Below are 15913 nucleotides of genomic sequence, written 5' to 3' on the forward strand. Positions count from 1 at the left end.
CAGGTAAATAGAGTCATGGGGGCAGAGCAGGGCATTCAGAACTGACCCGTGATGAGTAGCAGGGGTCAGTGATGAACAGAATGACTGAAAGAAAAAAGCACAAGTGGCCAGCAGACATGGGGACATACTGAGAGTCACATGGCCAGTATGAGATCAACCCAGGGAGGGGATGGGAGCACGAGGAGAATATAGCCAACATACAGCACGTGCTTATATAAAAATCAACCTCTAAAAACAAATAAAACGGAGAACAGAAAATTGGTAACAACCAAAGAGAAGATACAGGAAAGGAAGCCCTTCTACACCGCTGGGAATGTGAGTTGTTGTTACCGCTATGGATGTCTGTATGGAAAGGTCCTCAACCAACCAAATGATTCCAACTCACCCTACCACAGAGGTACCCAAGCATCCCCCTTTACTGCTACACCCAGTCACAATAGCCACATTATGGAGCCAGCCTAGCAGTCCATCAAGAGATGAATAAAGAAAACGTATCTTATATAATGGAGTCTTATTTAACTACAACAAAGGACAAAATTACATTATTTACAGGGAAACGGCCAGAACTGAAGATAATAGTGTTGAGTGAAATAAGCTAGACACAAATACCTTGTTTTTCTCATGTAAAAAAGTCTAGGTGTTTTTTTTCCTCCCCCTCAAAAGATGTAGAAGTAGAAAGGCATCTGTTTAGGACCAAAGTGGGCATCAAGGCTAGGGGGCAGAGGAGAGAAGGCAGTAGAAGTGAACGGGATTAAAGCACATTGCATGCGTGTGAAAATGGAGAAACAAAAAGCTAGGTTTGGCTCTCAGTATCTAAAATTCCAAATTAGCAGAACTGCAGTCAAGCTAACCATGGCTTCACTCACCTGCAAGCCCTGGAAGCAGGTTGTCCCGGACTGCGGGCTCAGAAGCTCAGGCTCCTCTGTTTCCCCTTGCTCATACTGTCCTTTACCCCAAGTCACAGTCCAAGGTGATACTTCAGCTCCAGCCTGCACATCCTTCCTGATGTTCCCACATCACCAAGGAAGAAGGAAAAAAGACGTGAGCCAGGCCCCTCCATCGTGGGGATGCTGCCCAGCAGACGACCACAATATCAGCACTTACAAGCCACTGGCCAAGACTCAGTCACAGAAGACACTGCCCCAGAACTGGGGTCATGAGTGCTCCTGGCAGACATGTGCCCAGCTAGATGTCAGGACTTATGTTAGCTACAGAAGAAGGAAAGGGTGGATGGGTCATCAGTGGATGACTGGAAAGGCTTGCTCCACACCCTGTGTATAAATAGAAATGCCATACTCTATAGAGAGACCATTACGTGTCCTTGGATGCAGGTTTCAGAAAATAATACTGGAGAAAATGCTTCAGTGTATATAGAAAAATTATGCTACACCTCTACTCCACACTCTGTGCAAAATAAGTTTAAATATTTTTTTAAACATCCAAGTGTGAAAGTACTTTAAAATTAAAAGAAGAAAATATAAGGCACTTTTAAATCTCAAGAAAGGATTTCACAAAAATCTAAAAAGGCACAAACTTGGATTTGGGGAAAAAAATGACTGATTACACTATGTAAAATTTAAATTAAACCCACTCGATAAAAAGACATGGTTTGTGCCAAGCTAGGTGGCACTTTAAACAGAGATTCTTGTGACCTATGGATCTCAGCCCCACAGGTCTCATGGGAACAGGTGTAGCAGGAGGCAGGGTCCAACCTGGAGGCTGTGGCAATACCCAGATAAAAAAGGATGTCTAGGAATGAGGAAACAGTGCAGATGTATGAAAGAAGACAAGTCATTGAGGTCAGCCCCCTTCATTCAGTTGGTGGGAAACTGAGGCCTCAGAGCAGTGAAGACACTCAGGATGCCTGCGCAATGTAGGATCAGCCTGTCAGTTGTAAAACCTGGGTCAGTGCTAGTGAGCAGAGACTGTGTGTTTCTCTCCCTTATTTCTATACGTTTGTTGGTATCTACTCTGTGTCAGATTGTATGCTAGGCACTGGCATACAGAAACGGAAATGACATTGGATTGGTGGGAAGAAAAAAGTAAGCAAGCATGTGCACTGAGGAATCTGTGCTGTACACAGACTTGGACTGAGCCCAGCGGAGAACCATAGCCTAAATGGTCAAGTGTTGCACCCTGGGGATGAAGAGATAGCTCAATCAGTAAAGTATTCGCCTTGCAAGCAGAAGACCCTGGTTCAATTCCCAACACCCACACAATTGTTCACAGCCATCTGTAACCCCAGTTCCAGGGAATCCAATCCTATGCCCTCTTCTGGCCTCTGTAGGCATGGAAGCACACATGTGGTACACATACATAGAAACACTTAGAGCATAAAACATATCTTTTAAAATGTCAGGCATGGTGGAATATGCTTAAAATCCAAGCCCTGCAGAGGAGGAGACAGGGAGATCCCTGGGACTCACTGACAAGCCTGCCTAGCCTACATGGCAAGTTCTGGGACACAAGAGGCCCTGCATCAAATAATAGGAGGATAGCACCCGAGGGAGGATGGCAGAAGTTGTCCTCTGGCCTCCATTTGCACCTACATATACCAGTACACACATGCACATGTACCCTTGCATACTCTCACACAAACACACACACAGAGAGAGAGAGAGACAGACAGACAGACAGACAGACAGACAGACAGACAGACGTAAAGAGAGAGACCAAGAGACAGAGAGACAGATTGAGATTGATTCTTGATCTGCCCACATCGCTAAACTTCTGGTCTTTTCTGTCTGTCTCAACAGTAGTAATAGATCTACCTCATAGACTTAAGGTGAGAATTCAGTCAGTAAACAGTGGAGCCTCTCGGGCAACACTGGGTTTACAAGTCTGAAAGTGTTCAGCCAAGGCCTCCTATACTTCACAAAATCAAGATAATGCTAGCCAGCCAAAGGGAGAAGGAGCCAGCTTCCGTGCCTCACTGATGCTGAGCTGTCTTTGTCCCAGGCATCCTGCACAAAGGGAATGGAGAGAACCAGTTCGTGTCTCAGCAGCCACCGGTCATCGGCAGCATCATGGGCAATGGTCGCAGGAGGAGCATCTCCTGCCCCAGCTGTAACGGTCTTGCTGACGGCAACAAGCTCCTGGCCCCCGTGGCCCTCACCTGTGGCTCTGATGGCAGTCTCTATGTGGGAGACTTCAATTACATCCGCAGGATCTTCCCCTCTGGAAATGTCACCAACATCCTGGAGATGAGGTATGTAAGGAGGTGCCTCCCCCGTGATTCCTGTATTGTTCCTTTGCCATCATGAGGCCCCCCCCCTCATAAAAAAGCCAGCCTTACCCATGGGGACCAAAGAAGTAGGACAGGACGAAGCTGTAGGTGCCAGACACTGGGATTTTTCACTTCCCAGCTCCATCAGGTGCTGTGTCCCCTGTGCTCTCTGATGTAGACAGAGTTGTCCTTCATGCCCAGATGGTGTGGGAGGCTGCTGACAGATGAAAATGAGTCCCCTCAGAGCCACTCAGCCTTCTTTCTGCACTTAACTTATAGAATCTGTTACGAGAGTCTTTCTGTAAAAACAAAGGACTCAATGGCAAGCAAGTGTCACTGTTCCCTCCTGTTCCTCAGAAGTACTTACCTCTGTCCAGCCAGGCTTGAGGTGAAGTGAGGTCCCAGGCTGATGCAGGTTTCGCCTCTCTGCACTACGGGTGCAGCACAGCCCACAGGGAGAGACTCTCACTCCTGACCGGGAGTGGGGGAGGAGAGCTGGGGACCACCTCTTGACTTTGCATTCTTCCACATGTCCCTGAGCCAGGCCTCTTTAGAACTTACACCCTGTCACAAGGCGGCTCTGTGATTAGAGAGAAGCTGCACTTCAGAGACAGGGAGCCCCAACTCTCAATTTCAGAGGGAATTGTGGAAAGTTTTTTTTTTTACAGCTGTCGTGGAGCAAACACTCCACCCATGTTCTGGTTTGAACCCGCATGAGCATGGCATGACTTGAGATGGGAGGGCGTCCTCCAACGCTGATGCTCGAAGGGCAGTTAGGTCCTACTGTTTTACAGCCTGACAGTTCTGTAAGGCAATTACTATTATCAACCTATTGGCAAATAAGGGGAAAGCAAGCTCAGGGGATTTAAAGTCCATGTTCAAAGTCCAGCGCCTAGAATGGCGAACCTAAATCTAGGAGATCGTTACTTACTATACCCCACCTGGCATAACTTGCTCCATCTTATAAAGTTCTCCTTAGCTGGACCAACATCATCCTGCAGCTCACATGTGAAGCTGCAGTTCACATGCTAACTGCCTGTCAGCCACCACAGTCCTAAGAACTGTAAGCAGCCATCCCCACACAGGTCAAACTGACGAAGTTCAAGGATGCTCACGTGCTGTGTTCCCCGAGGGAATCACACACCACGCTGCTTCAGACACCAGACTCCAGTAGAATGTGTTTGCCCTGTTTCTCGGTTCTGAGGGTGATACATAGGCACTGGTCATGCAAGAAGGACCCCCTTGGCTGTATTTGCTTCAGTCTGACGATGAGCTTACCAGCCCTACCGGAAAGAGCGAAGGACCAAGGGTCAGCTCCACTTAGCAGAGAAGCCGTGTGGCTTGGAGCAAACTTGAAAATTCTGGGCCTCCCATTTTCATAGCCCCCAAATAAGATATACTATTTTTTTTTCCTCCCTTCCTCCCACTACTGTTGGGGATGGTGCAAGAAAGCAAGAGGCGGAAGAGGGAATCAACAAAGTTAGGACAGAAAACTCAGAGTATTATCTTGACATATCTTCCTGCAGGCTTCTCCTGCTGGGGCCCCTTTCCTCTGTGTCATAGCCTAACCCTAATTATACTCATTCTCCAGTCTCATGCCGTGTTTTGGGAAGGATCTTGATGGGCTCCCCATGTTTTGAAAAACTCCCTTAGGAGAGCACGCATGCAGAGACCTGAAGCAGCAAGCCTGTGCACCTCTGTCTGTCCAGAGAAGAGAATCACCTGCTCCTATGTCTTGTGCTAAAGCAGCACGCTGTATCAGGCCTGTCTGCTTCCCTAAGTCAGCAGGATGGTGCAGGTGGAACTGGGCCTCCTCTGTGATATGCAGCTGCTTGGGAGTGAGCTCACTGACAAGGAGGCTCCAATATAAAAACCTATCAGTGCAGTGGCTGCAAAGTCTTTATTTATTATGATGTTGTACAGTACCCTTGCTGTCAAGTTTTTCAGCTGCTAATAATGCTCCTAACCCTGCTGCTAACACCTCATTCTTTCTTCTGTTCCCTGCTCTCCTGTCTTCTGTCAGAAATAAAGATTTCAGACATAGGTAAGCGAACCCGTGGCGAATCCTCTGCCTCTTCCCCCCGCCTTGGTGCATGCTGTGTATGGTAAGCCACACTTGTCAATCCCAGACGGCTCAATGGCAGCGAAACCCTGAGAGCTTCGAAGCTGATAAGGGATAATCGGTTGCCATGAGAACACCCAGCTAATGATGGGGGGGATGGTGGCAAAGATCTGAATTCCTTGTACCTGGGGCACAGTGAGACACTTGTCCTGCAGTCTACAGATGGGACAGGCTCGAGTAATGGGGGGGAAGAACTTATGGGCCACAGCCTGCCAAAGCCTTAGAGCAGTAGTACTTCATATTGATTGCTGAGTGAGGTCCTGGCTTGGGAAGTGCAAGGGAAGAATATGAAAACAGACCAGGGACCCCTCCAGAGGCTCCTCCAGACAGGACATCATGGTGACTTCATGCAGAGAACAGTTCTCCCACAGAACTGTGTCAGGGTGTAGATTGGAAAGCTGCCCATGAGCAGATAGAACTGTGGTATCTACATTAAGATTCAGACAAAATGGTTCATGGGACGGCCCTATAAAGGAAGGTTCGTTGGAACAGTGAAGAGACAGACAGAGCCTGAACCACCAGTCCTTACCGAATTTCCGTGTATATGTAAGTAGGTATGTGCATATGTGCATATGCTACCATCAGTCATAACTCATATGTGTGGAGTCCTTGCTGCACGGCCGAGAGTTAGACAATTCCCATGAATACCATCTGTGTCCAAACCACTCTGTGAGAGAGATAGACATCTGTGATTATATCCAGTCTACGGAGGAGGTGACTGAAGCTCCCCAGTGGTGGAGCCCTGAAATAATTGCTTCATCTCTCAGAACTTTTATTTTTACCTTGCAGTTATTAAAAATTATTGTAAGAAAAAAAAAAGGATCTCTGCAAACTAGTCAGAGGCACAGAGAGAAGTTCCAAAAATTGCTATGGGAAGACATGTTACTGGTAGTTGTAATAACTATTGCAATCTCTATATGCTGGCTTTATAATTGGCATATTACAATTTATTATAAATATGATAATCATGATGATAAGAGGCCTCCATCTTTCCCCCAAAAAGGAACTGAGTCCTCTTATAACCAAAGACACATATAAGAAGGTAAATTCAGCAGAAATTGGGCTAACCGTAAACTCTAGGCTTTATGATCGCCAGAATAATCATGAAAACATAACTGATTTCCTGTTCCACATTGTCACAGAAAGGAACTATGCACTTCCCAGAGCAGGAACAGACCTTGTTCATGCTGAAGCCTACGCCCAGTGAGCTTCGTATGGACGATCCTGGGCTGTTCACTGATCTGCCCTCTCAGTTTCTGTATCGAAGAGGTACACTTCCTGTGTGCCCTAAATTAAAAGCTGAATCACTCAGTCCATAGTACACACGCAGGCACACACACACACACACACACACACACACACACACACACACACACATGGGACGTGGCTGTGGTACTGGCAGACACAGCTGGAAGTCTTGCGCCATGTGGCATTGGCTGACCAGCCAGCTTGTCTGGTTTCCATTCTCTATCAGTTGAAAAAGGTCAGATTATCTCTCTGTGGGATTGTGGGTATGTGTTGGTGTGTGTGTGTGTGTGTGTGTGTGTGTGTGTGTGTTTACTTCTGAGCTTCATCGATCCTTTGATACAGCCCTAATATGTGATCACCTCGTTTTTCTCAGCTGAGAAAAATCTTTCAGAAAAGGAGACTAGCCCATTGCCACCCACTTTCCTAATAAGGACACAGGGAACCTGAGTTCCAGCTGTGATTTTTTTTTTGACTGATACTGATATTAGTAAATTCTTTGCTCTGTTTAAGCCTCAGTACCCACTCCCCCCCCCTTCGTGAATATTGAGTAGTTCTAGAAGTTTATCTTCTTCATCTGTCAGCTCTTTCAGTTTCTTCCAGCAACAGCATTTGCTTCCATGAGAGCCTTGGCCTGTGTGTATACACCCCCAGAGAGACATATCTGTCTTTGACTTTTTTACCCTCGTGCTACCTGCTATCCTGGGATTCCTGGTAGCCAGAGTCCCTTCAGCGTCTGCTGTGGACCTGCTCAGGAAACAAGCATCCTTATCTCTTCCAGGGTTTCTTCCCTGGGGTCAAGGAGAACTGTTGGAAGCCTGTTCTTATGCATAAACATAATCCCCTCAAAGCCAACCTACGCATATTGTACTAACTCAAAAGAGCCCCTAACTGTCATGGAAAATAGACTAACAGGACAGCATTATGTCAAGAATACACGGCTATTATTCACCAACATAAATATTCTAGAGATTTCTTGGGGGTCACCAGATTTGGGGGCTGGGGACATAACTTAGGTAATAGAGTGCTCCTTTAGTATTCTTGAAGACCTGGCTTCAATCCCTAGCACCACAGAAGCTGAGCACTGTGCTCCAGGCCTCTAACCTCATAGAGGACCGAGGGCCAGAAGTTCAAGATCTTCCTTGACTACCTAGTACATCCAGGGTCCCTTGGAATATATATGATGCTGTGTCAGAAAGACGAACAAACAAGAAACAGCTGCATTTATTAAGCATCTCAGTTTTTATTGGAACAGACACTATATGTAGAGGTTTATATTCTTTGCAAAGCTTTTTATATATTGCTTTTGTTTGGCTGGTTTTTTGAGACGGGGTTTCTCTGTGTTAAAGCCTTGGCTGACTTGGAATTCTCTTTGTAAACCAGAGCGGCCCCTAAATCATAGAGATCCACCTGTGTTAGCCTCCCGAGGGATTAAAGGCGTACACCACCACACCCGGCTTTCTTTGCATTGTTATCATCCTTACACTAACTCTTTGAAGAAGATATGATTGCCCCCCACTTCTCAGATGTAAACACTGAGACTGGAATCTGCTCTGTGGTGTTGGTGTTTGATCCTTGGCCTGTCTGCTCCAGCGTTCACCTCTGCCTACTGGTAGGAACAAGTGAACTAGTTTCTCTCAGGGCCATATCCATCATGGCTAAACAAGGCTCCTTGCTCAAAGGAGATCTTACTCTGGGACCAAAGAAGGTTTCTCCCTCAGAAGTAGAGAGATTATCTTCCATCACAAGAGAATCCCAAGTTCCCAGTCTCTACCAAGAATGTCCCTCCTTCTGCCCAAAGAGGGTGGAGGGAAGGTTGACTTCAGGAATGCTACCATAGCCAAGGATATATTCCCAGAGCTAGAAAAGAACATGAGACATTGGAGTTCCCTGCAGCAAGCTCCGGGGCATGGCTGTGGTCCAGTTCTGTACCTGGCCCTGTCCTGCACATCAGGATTGGATTAGACACAACCTGTGGAGCCTGAAAATGCTTCCTGTCCACAGACCTGAGCCCGGGGCCTCTGCTGCAGTCCATGTTCCATCACATGCCTACAAGGCTTGTGTGGTTTGTAGCAGATGCCCAGGCCTCTAGAATGCAGCACGGATGTGCTCAGGGACATGCCAGAAGTGCCAAGTGAAATCTGCATCTCAGTGATGTCATCAAGTGCATCCTATGCACACTGAAGTCTGGCTGAGGCCAGGACTCGCCTGAAGGGAACCCAAAGGCAGAGGCCAGCCCCCTCAGTCTCTCTTGTTCAGCCCACTTCTAAATTCTGATGTGCAGAGCAGTCAGTCACTCTAACATCACTAGCAGTGGGTGCTGGATTCTTCCTGTGTATACAGCATAAAGTCAGCAGAGATTTTCAGAACAATTTCCCCGAGTCTGTGCAGTGGGATCATTATAGGACTTGAAGTCAGTCCCTACATTGGATGAGCTCAAGGTATTGGTTGTGGTGGTTGTGGTGTTGTGGTAGTGGCAATGGTTTATGTACATGGATGTTTTCCCCATATGTGTGTCTGTGCCACATATATACAGTACCTTTGGAGGCCAGAGACAGCACTGGATCCCCTTGGACTGGAGGTACAGATGGTTGTGAGCCACCTGTGAGCTCAGGTCTTCTGGAAGATCAGTGAAACTGAACTAGTGTCCTTGGCTGCTGAGCCATTTGTCCAGTCCCAAGTTCAAGGCTTTATTGAGGAGACAGACAACACAACAGAGGAAAACGCTGTGCAAGTGCTACAGACATAGTAGTAAGATCTGCCGTATCTCTAGTGCAAACGTGAGGATGTGTTGTGCTATAATGGGAAAGCGGGGTCCAGGAATGGTAGGGCAGGGGAGGGGAGGCCTCAGCTGAAGCTCCTGAGATGGGCGAGCCAAAGGGGCCCCTGGAGCTGCCTTCCAGCATATGTTTTCGAGGATTGTATGGCTTACAGCAGATCCTCAGGCCCCGAGGACGCAGCGTTGATGTGCTCGGGGAACTGTGGCAGCTTTGTGGAGAAATTGAAAGAACAGACTGTGGAGTCGGGCAGATAGATGTAGATTGAAATTCACTCAGCAGCTTGTGGTCCCAGTCAGGTACTTTATCTCTGTCCATCTCAGTTTTCTTAAATGTAAGAAGACAGTCTGCACTTAGTGTGATAGTTACGGGGGGAATGAAGCTGTGTGTGTGTCTAGTGCAGACACAAAGCCGAGGGCAGAACTCACACCCTCCCGTGCCAGGCACATCCCAGTCTGTGCCATCAGCTCCACAGCCCTGTTCCATAGGCAGCTGGGGCTGCAGCCTGGGGAGGGCCCCGTGGAGACCACAGACACAGTGCAGCTGGCTGGCTGGCGTGAGGAAGAAACTCAGAGTTAGACGTAGAGTTCAGTTGGTAGAGTGCAAAGCTCTGGGTTTGATACACACACACACACACACACACACACACACATACACACACACACACACACACACACACACACACATATACACACACACAAGGCAGGCTTAATGATACACACCTATAATCCCAGCATTTGAGAGGCAGAGGCAGGACAATTAAGGGGCTGTGAATATCCCCAGCTGTGTGGTGAGTTTCATGTTCAGCCTGGAATAAATGAGCCCCTGTCTCAAAAACGTGTGTGTGTGTGTGTGTGTGTGTGTGTGTGTGTGTGTGTGTGTGTGTGTGTCTGTCCCTCTGTCTGTCTGTCTGTCTGTCTGTCTGTCTGTTACATAAGTCTCTAAAGGCCCATGTGTGAGCAGAGCAGAGACCTGACCATTGGACAGCTGAAGGAGCCATAACTCTTTCATTGACTTGCCCCAGTTAAGCACTCACCTCCTCCATTGAGAGCAAACAGTTTCCTTCCATGCCGACCACCATACAAGCATAAAAGATGCAGCCATAACTGTTACAGGATCTGGGAAAATCCTGCCAAGGCCACCCTCTCCTGACAGTCACCCATTTGAGAAGTTTCGCATGAGTGACACTTCTTCAGGGCAGTGCAGGACATTGTGAGCCAGAAACTCAAGGGAGCTAATCTAAGTGGACAGGGCCCTCCACCATACTCCCTAGGGGTCCTCTTTCTGCCAAGGTAGATAACACCAGTTTATCATGAGTGATGCACACCGAAATGAAATAGTCCCCCTGCCTCCTGGCTGTCATGGGGAAAGCTGGGGAGACCAGGATACTCCAGCCCAACAGAGCAGGAGCTGAGGTCACTGTGCTTTATTAAGCCAGGATCAGGGTTGTCTGGGAAGATTAAATCTGTGCCACCTTCTAAGTCCCAGGGGGACATTTCAAGATAAACAGGACGTCTGTGTTATTACCGCCAGCCCCGTGAGAAGTAAAAGAAAAGCTAAGTGATTTTAATGCAAATACCACCTAAATAAACTAAAACTGAACATGTCATCTATTTAAGACAAGCCGCTCTGAAGGGCTGGAGGCTGAAAGCGGAGTGTTGGAAATGCAAAAGTGGATAAGAAAAAAAAATCTAGCTTTTTCTCTTTTAAGTAGCAGAAGGTGATATGAAAGGCTTATGAACAGCCATGGCCTTGTAATTAGAGTGAGGCATACGTTAGTATGAACCCCAGGGCACAGAGGCAAAATGGCCAGGGAAAGTTTGCCAGGAAAGGTCCCCGAGTGGGCACTTGCAGAATGAATGGCAAAGAGAAAGGATGGAGCAGAGGACTGGATACAGGCAGGGCCAAATGCATTGAGGGGCCTGGTGTTCCTGCGAGACCCTGGTGTGGGATGTCTGCGCGGAAGGGACCGAGGCACATCTGGCTTGGAAGATGTGTGCTTCCTCTGAAATATGGGAGGGCCTTGCAAGCTGAAACACTGAAATGGCCTGGTGGGGTTTGGGTTCAAATTAGAAAAAAAAAATGTTCTGAAGGAGACCTGGGCTGCAGGAAGAGGACCCTGCCCTCATTCACTAGGAGGCAACGGCATAGCAGGTTGGGGACACTGGAGAATAGCATGTCATACCAGTAGAACTCAGAAAGAAAACAGTAAGGGGGCCTGGGGCCAGGACACCTGGCTCTGGCCCAGAGGACATTACCGAAAGCAAGGGATGTTTCTAATCATGAGAAATCAGGGCCAGACTAAGACCCCATGGCCCTAAACACAAACACACACAGACAGAGACAGGGAGAGAGGGAGAGACAGAGAGATAAAGAAACAGAGAGACAGAGACTCAAGCGTCATGTATAATAAACACCAGTTTGTAAGATTAAGTTTTTCCAAAGGACCAGGATGGGTTACTCTCTATGCTTGATAAATATATGATACTGAGATGCTGCTTGAGGGACCCATGGATGATCAGACCACACAGGGGCTGAAAATCGACATCACAGTGGGCTCCCAGTAGCAAGCCCGGTACCCGTGTGCTCTAGACTTGGAAGAAGTTGTATTCAGGACCCCTGAGTAGTTAGAATCCAGGCTTAGCAGGAGACGCCTAGCTGGAAGTCAACTCCAAAGGCAAGCACGAACTCAGCAGCGGACGTGATTGCTGAGCACCTCCCGTGAGCCGGGCATCACATTCCGTGCTTGACACATGCGGTGGTTTCATGTGAATGTCCCCAATTCATAAGCAAGCACTAACACCCCCCAATTCACAACAGAAGCACTGAGGCTCACCTTGGAATCCAGACTGATCTGGTTTCATGCCCTGGGCCCTTTCCCCAGCCTCTGGCTAGGGGAAATAGCCCTTTTCATGTTTCTTCATGGTCTGACTTCTTTCCTGTTCCCAGAGCCCAGGTTTTTGTGACTTTCTTCCATAAACAGACCCCTATCGGTACTGGTCCTCTGCTCTGTTTCTTTTGCCTTGAGTTTGCTGAAAATTAGAAACTGATCCTGCATCTCATTTATGCCTGACTGCAGGAGGGAGACACCTGGGCTCCTGATAAATCCATCATGAGGAGCAACAGGAAACGGGGTGGACACTGACAGCAGGCCAGTCTAGCCAGTGTCTTATCTGTTGGTCCCAAGATGCAATTGGAAGTTGCTGTGAAAAAAAATCTTAGAGAGAAAGGCTTGTTTTAAACCTTGGGTTGTTGCTTAAAGTCAAGTGTTGAGCCACCTCTCTAGTCCAACACGTGTGTTCTTGAAACGATTATGAGAAAAGCTTGTCACAGGAGACCCAAGATAGGAAAATGGAGATATCCTTTCCTGGCCTCTGTGGGCACTGCACATACTTGGCATACATGCATACATGTAGGCAAAACACTAATACACATAAGAGAAAAAACAGAAAGCATATGTTTAGCATTTGATATGGGCAATATAGCAAGAGGCCCAGTGGAGGGAATTGGTGTATGTATTTGTATGTTTGTATATTATGGGAGAGGGCACATGTATGTGCAGGTAGGCATCAGATATGTGTACCAGCATATAGAAACTAGAGTACATACAACCTTGGGTGTTATTTCTCAAGTACCATATACGGGTTTTGTTTGTTTGTTTTGTTTTATGTTTTGAGTCAGTTTCTTGGTGGTCTAGAGCTCATGACAGAGCATAGCTCATGCACCGCAGGATTCTGTCTCTGCCTCCTAAACACTGTGATTATAAGAACAGAGCCCTACGGCTGACTGGGTTGTTTTAAAACATGGGTTCTGCATATTGAACCCAAATCCTGGTGTTTGCCAGCACTTTACAGACTGAGCCGTGTGCCCAGGCCAGGCAAGAGGTTGGTGTATTAGTAATTAGAAGGATCATTAGGCCAAGCTCTCAGGTCACCCCCAATTAGGACAGCACCCTCATTTTGCTTAGATTCAAATGGGTTGAGGATTCATGTTGTGTAACCCCCATCCAAGTACTAAGTGGCCCAACCCTTCTTAGTTTCCGATATCAAATGAGATCCAGCACCAAAGGAGATCAGGGTGGTGTGGCCATAGTTGTGCTGTGCCAACTCTAGTCATGTGATGGAGAGAAGAAAGTGTTCACCCTGGCCCTGCCTCTCTTGCAGTCACAGCCCAGCACACAAGTACTACCTGGCTACAGACCCCATGAGCGGGGCCGTCTTCCTGTCTGACACCAACAGCCGGCGGGTCTTCAAGGTCAAGTCCACCACAGTGGTGAAGGACCTTGTCAAAAACTCCGAGGTGGTGGCGGGGACTGGTGACCAGTGCCTCCCCTTTGATGACACTCGCTGCGGAGATGGTGGGAAAGCCACGGAAGCTACGCTCACTAATCCCAGGGGTAAGGCCTTGCTTTTTAAAAACAATACCATTTTGTTTGGCATTGAAATTGTGTGTGTGTGTGTGTGTGTGTGTGTGTGTGTGTGTGTGTGTGTGTGTGTGTGTGATATAGGCAATCATCAGCAAGAGGTCTGAGATAGACAGACAGACAGCGTATACAGAGGAATTGTGATAATTCCACCTGTCTGAAACAACTCAGGTTAACAGTACCTGTCTTTCCCCCTGTCTTTTTTTCTGAGTGTTTGTGCACATTCGTCACTGCAGTCAAACAGGATGAAACATCACACACTCCTTTAGCAAGCTGCTTCTATCTAAACAATGCCAAATGACTTCTCCCTGACAGTAAATACTCTCCCAGCTCCTCATTCCTTACTGCTGTGTAGGATTCTAACAAACCAACATCCCAGCCCTTGATCAGCGCCCTCCCGCTGGGCGTGCAGGCCTTCTCTCAGGTGTTGCTACACGAAGCCATTGTCCTGGGTCTCCCTCGCATCTATGGTAGACTCAAAGAGACGAGCCTCTAATTTCCCATTCATCAAGCTTTTACAGCGCGCGCCGAGCTTCGCCCATGCATAGCGAAGCTCACGGTAGCAGAACCAATGAAGCTTGCATAGTCAGCACTCTGATAGGAGCGAGGCGCCACATGCTCTGAGGTGCAAGGAGGAAGGGCTGTGCATTGAGGGCTCTAAGCCAAGAGAGACCCACGGTGCCTGGAGACTGAGGAGGCCGGACAGAAGAGAAGCCATCATTACCAACAGGCATCCTTCAGGAGGGCAGTTACTGTGTAGCAGGCCCTGCAGCCGGGGACTTCCAGCCCCTAAGCCTCGGGGGGGAGGGGGGGCTACTCAGTACAATGAAGGTAATACTGCCACCTGTGACTGCCTCCTAAGATTGTTCTGGGGGCCAGCATGGACAGAGTTCACATGCTGTCCTGTGAAACTGCTAGAGATGGTTATATTGCTCAAGACCGGCGGACTGCAAGGCCTTGTTTCAAGTCAAAGCTAGAGACTGCTGAGAAAATGTGTCTTCAAATTCAGGCTCTGTTACCTAGTAACTGTGTGGCGTTGGACAGGTTGCTTAACCTCTCTGAACCTCATCTTCCTCCTCTCTGTTAGAGGGCTATCCTACGCAGTCATACTTCAGTTTAAGTGTCAGGAATATAACTGTCTAGGGCAGCCAGCTGGGTACATATAAACATCATCAGAGGTGGGCCCTGTTTTTATCATTATTGTGTATTGCACAATCATGCGGGGTCATGGCAGACCATCTACCTAACTAATGGGATGGTCAGGTGATAACTGTGCAGGGTAAATGCTGTGGCATCAGTGGTTAAACGCCCTGCTCACTGTGACTCCTTAGTACTGAGTGAGCAGTGGAGAGCACGCACAGGCTTGCATTGGGTTTTTTCTCTGCCTCTAGAAGGCTCTCAGACCTCCCCTTTTGAACCTCAGTTTCCCAATTTGTAAATAAGCAGGTTAAGCTAAATGCTCCCCGAGGCCCCTGTCAACTGCAACATCCTACTCTCTCTCTCTCTCTCTCTCTCTCTCTCTCTCTCTCTCTCTCTCTCTCTCTTCAAATTAAAACAGTGTCTTGCTGAGAGCTTTTTCTTCTCTCTTGGCATTTCTCCGTTGTTCTGCCTGCCTGTGGTCCCCTCCCTCACCCACACAGATGGAGTAGCAGTACCATTGCCCAAAAGCCTGTAATTAACCCAGATAGAAATGACAAGGGTGCTGCAATATGCAGTCACTTTGCAGTAGGGAGGAGAAAAGATGTCCATCTATTTAGCACAACAAAAGGAGAAAAAATGAAGTAATTAATCAGGGGACAGATCACTTCTATTAGCCTGCGCAGCCAACTTTGTAAACAAGAAACCCAATTGTTCATGGAGCGCTCATCAGTCCTGGCAGATGGAAGGGAGAGACAGGGCATAGCCAGGCAGACAGGCAGACTCATGTCCTGCTGCTTAAGGAAGGAAATTAATTGACATTCTAGGCAGGACCACAGCAAAGGCTCCCAGCCCTGAAGCTGCCTGCACGTTGGTGTGAAGTCTTCTTCCCGCTTCCCAGTCCTTGAAAGAGGGATGGAATGAGTGTTCTGGTGAGGCCATCACTCAGAGGTCCCCTGAGGCCTGGAAGAGACACAAGGACC

At 47.9% G+C, this 15913-nt stretch overlaps 1 protein-coding gene across 12 annotated transcripts in view; it reads left to right on the forward strand.

Annotated features, from left to right (window-relative positions):
- The window catches only part of TENM4 (teneurin transmembrane protein 4), a 720654-nt gene that overhangs the window by 659861 nt on the left and 44880 nt on the right, over nucleotides 1-15913 (forward strand). For 10 of the 12 annotated variants that reach the window (XM_084773614.1, XM_084773619.1, XM_084773621.1 and 7 more), the window contains 3 exons: nucleotides 2959-3208; nucleotides 5250-5270; nucleotides 13534-13766. In XM_084773614.1, coding sequence (XP_084629740.1) covers nucleotides 2959-3208; nucleotides 5250-5270; nucleotides 13534-13766 — 504 coding nt within the window. The remainder of the gene's footprint in view (nucleotides 1-2958; nucleotides 3209-5249; nucleotides 5271-13533; nucleotides 13767-15913) is intronic. The other 2 variants (XM_084773618.1, XM_084773620.1) reach the window with 1 other exon arrangement.

Source organism: Acomys minous, assembly GCF_964271855.1.
Source record: "Acomys minous genome assembly, chromosome: 2".
Classification (NCBI taxonomy): domain Eukaryota; kingdom Metazoa; phylum Chordata; class Mammalia; order Rodentia; family Muridae; genus Acomys; species Acomys minous.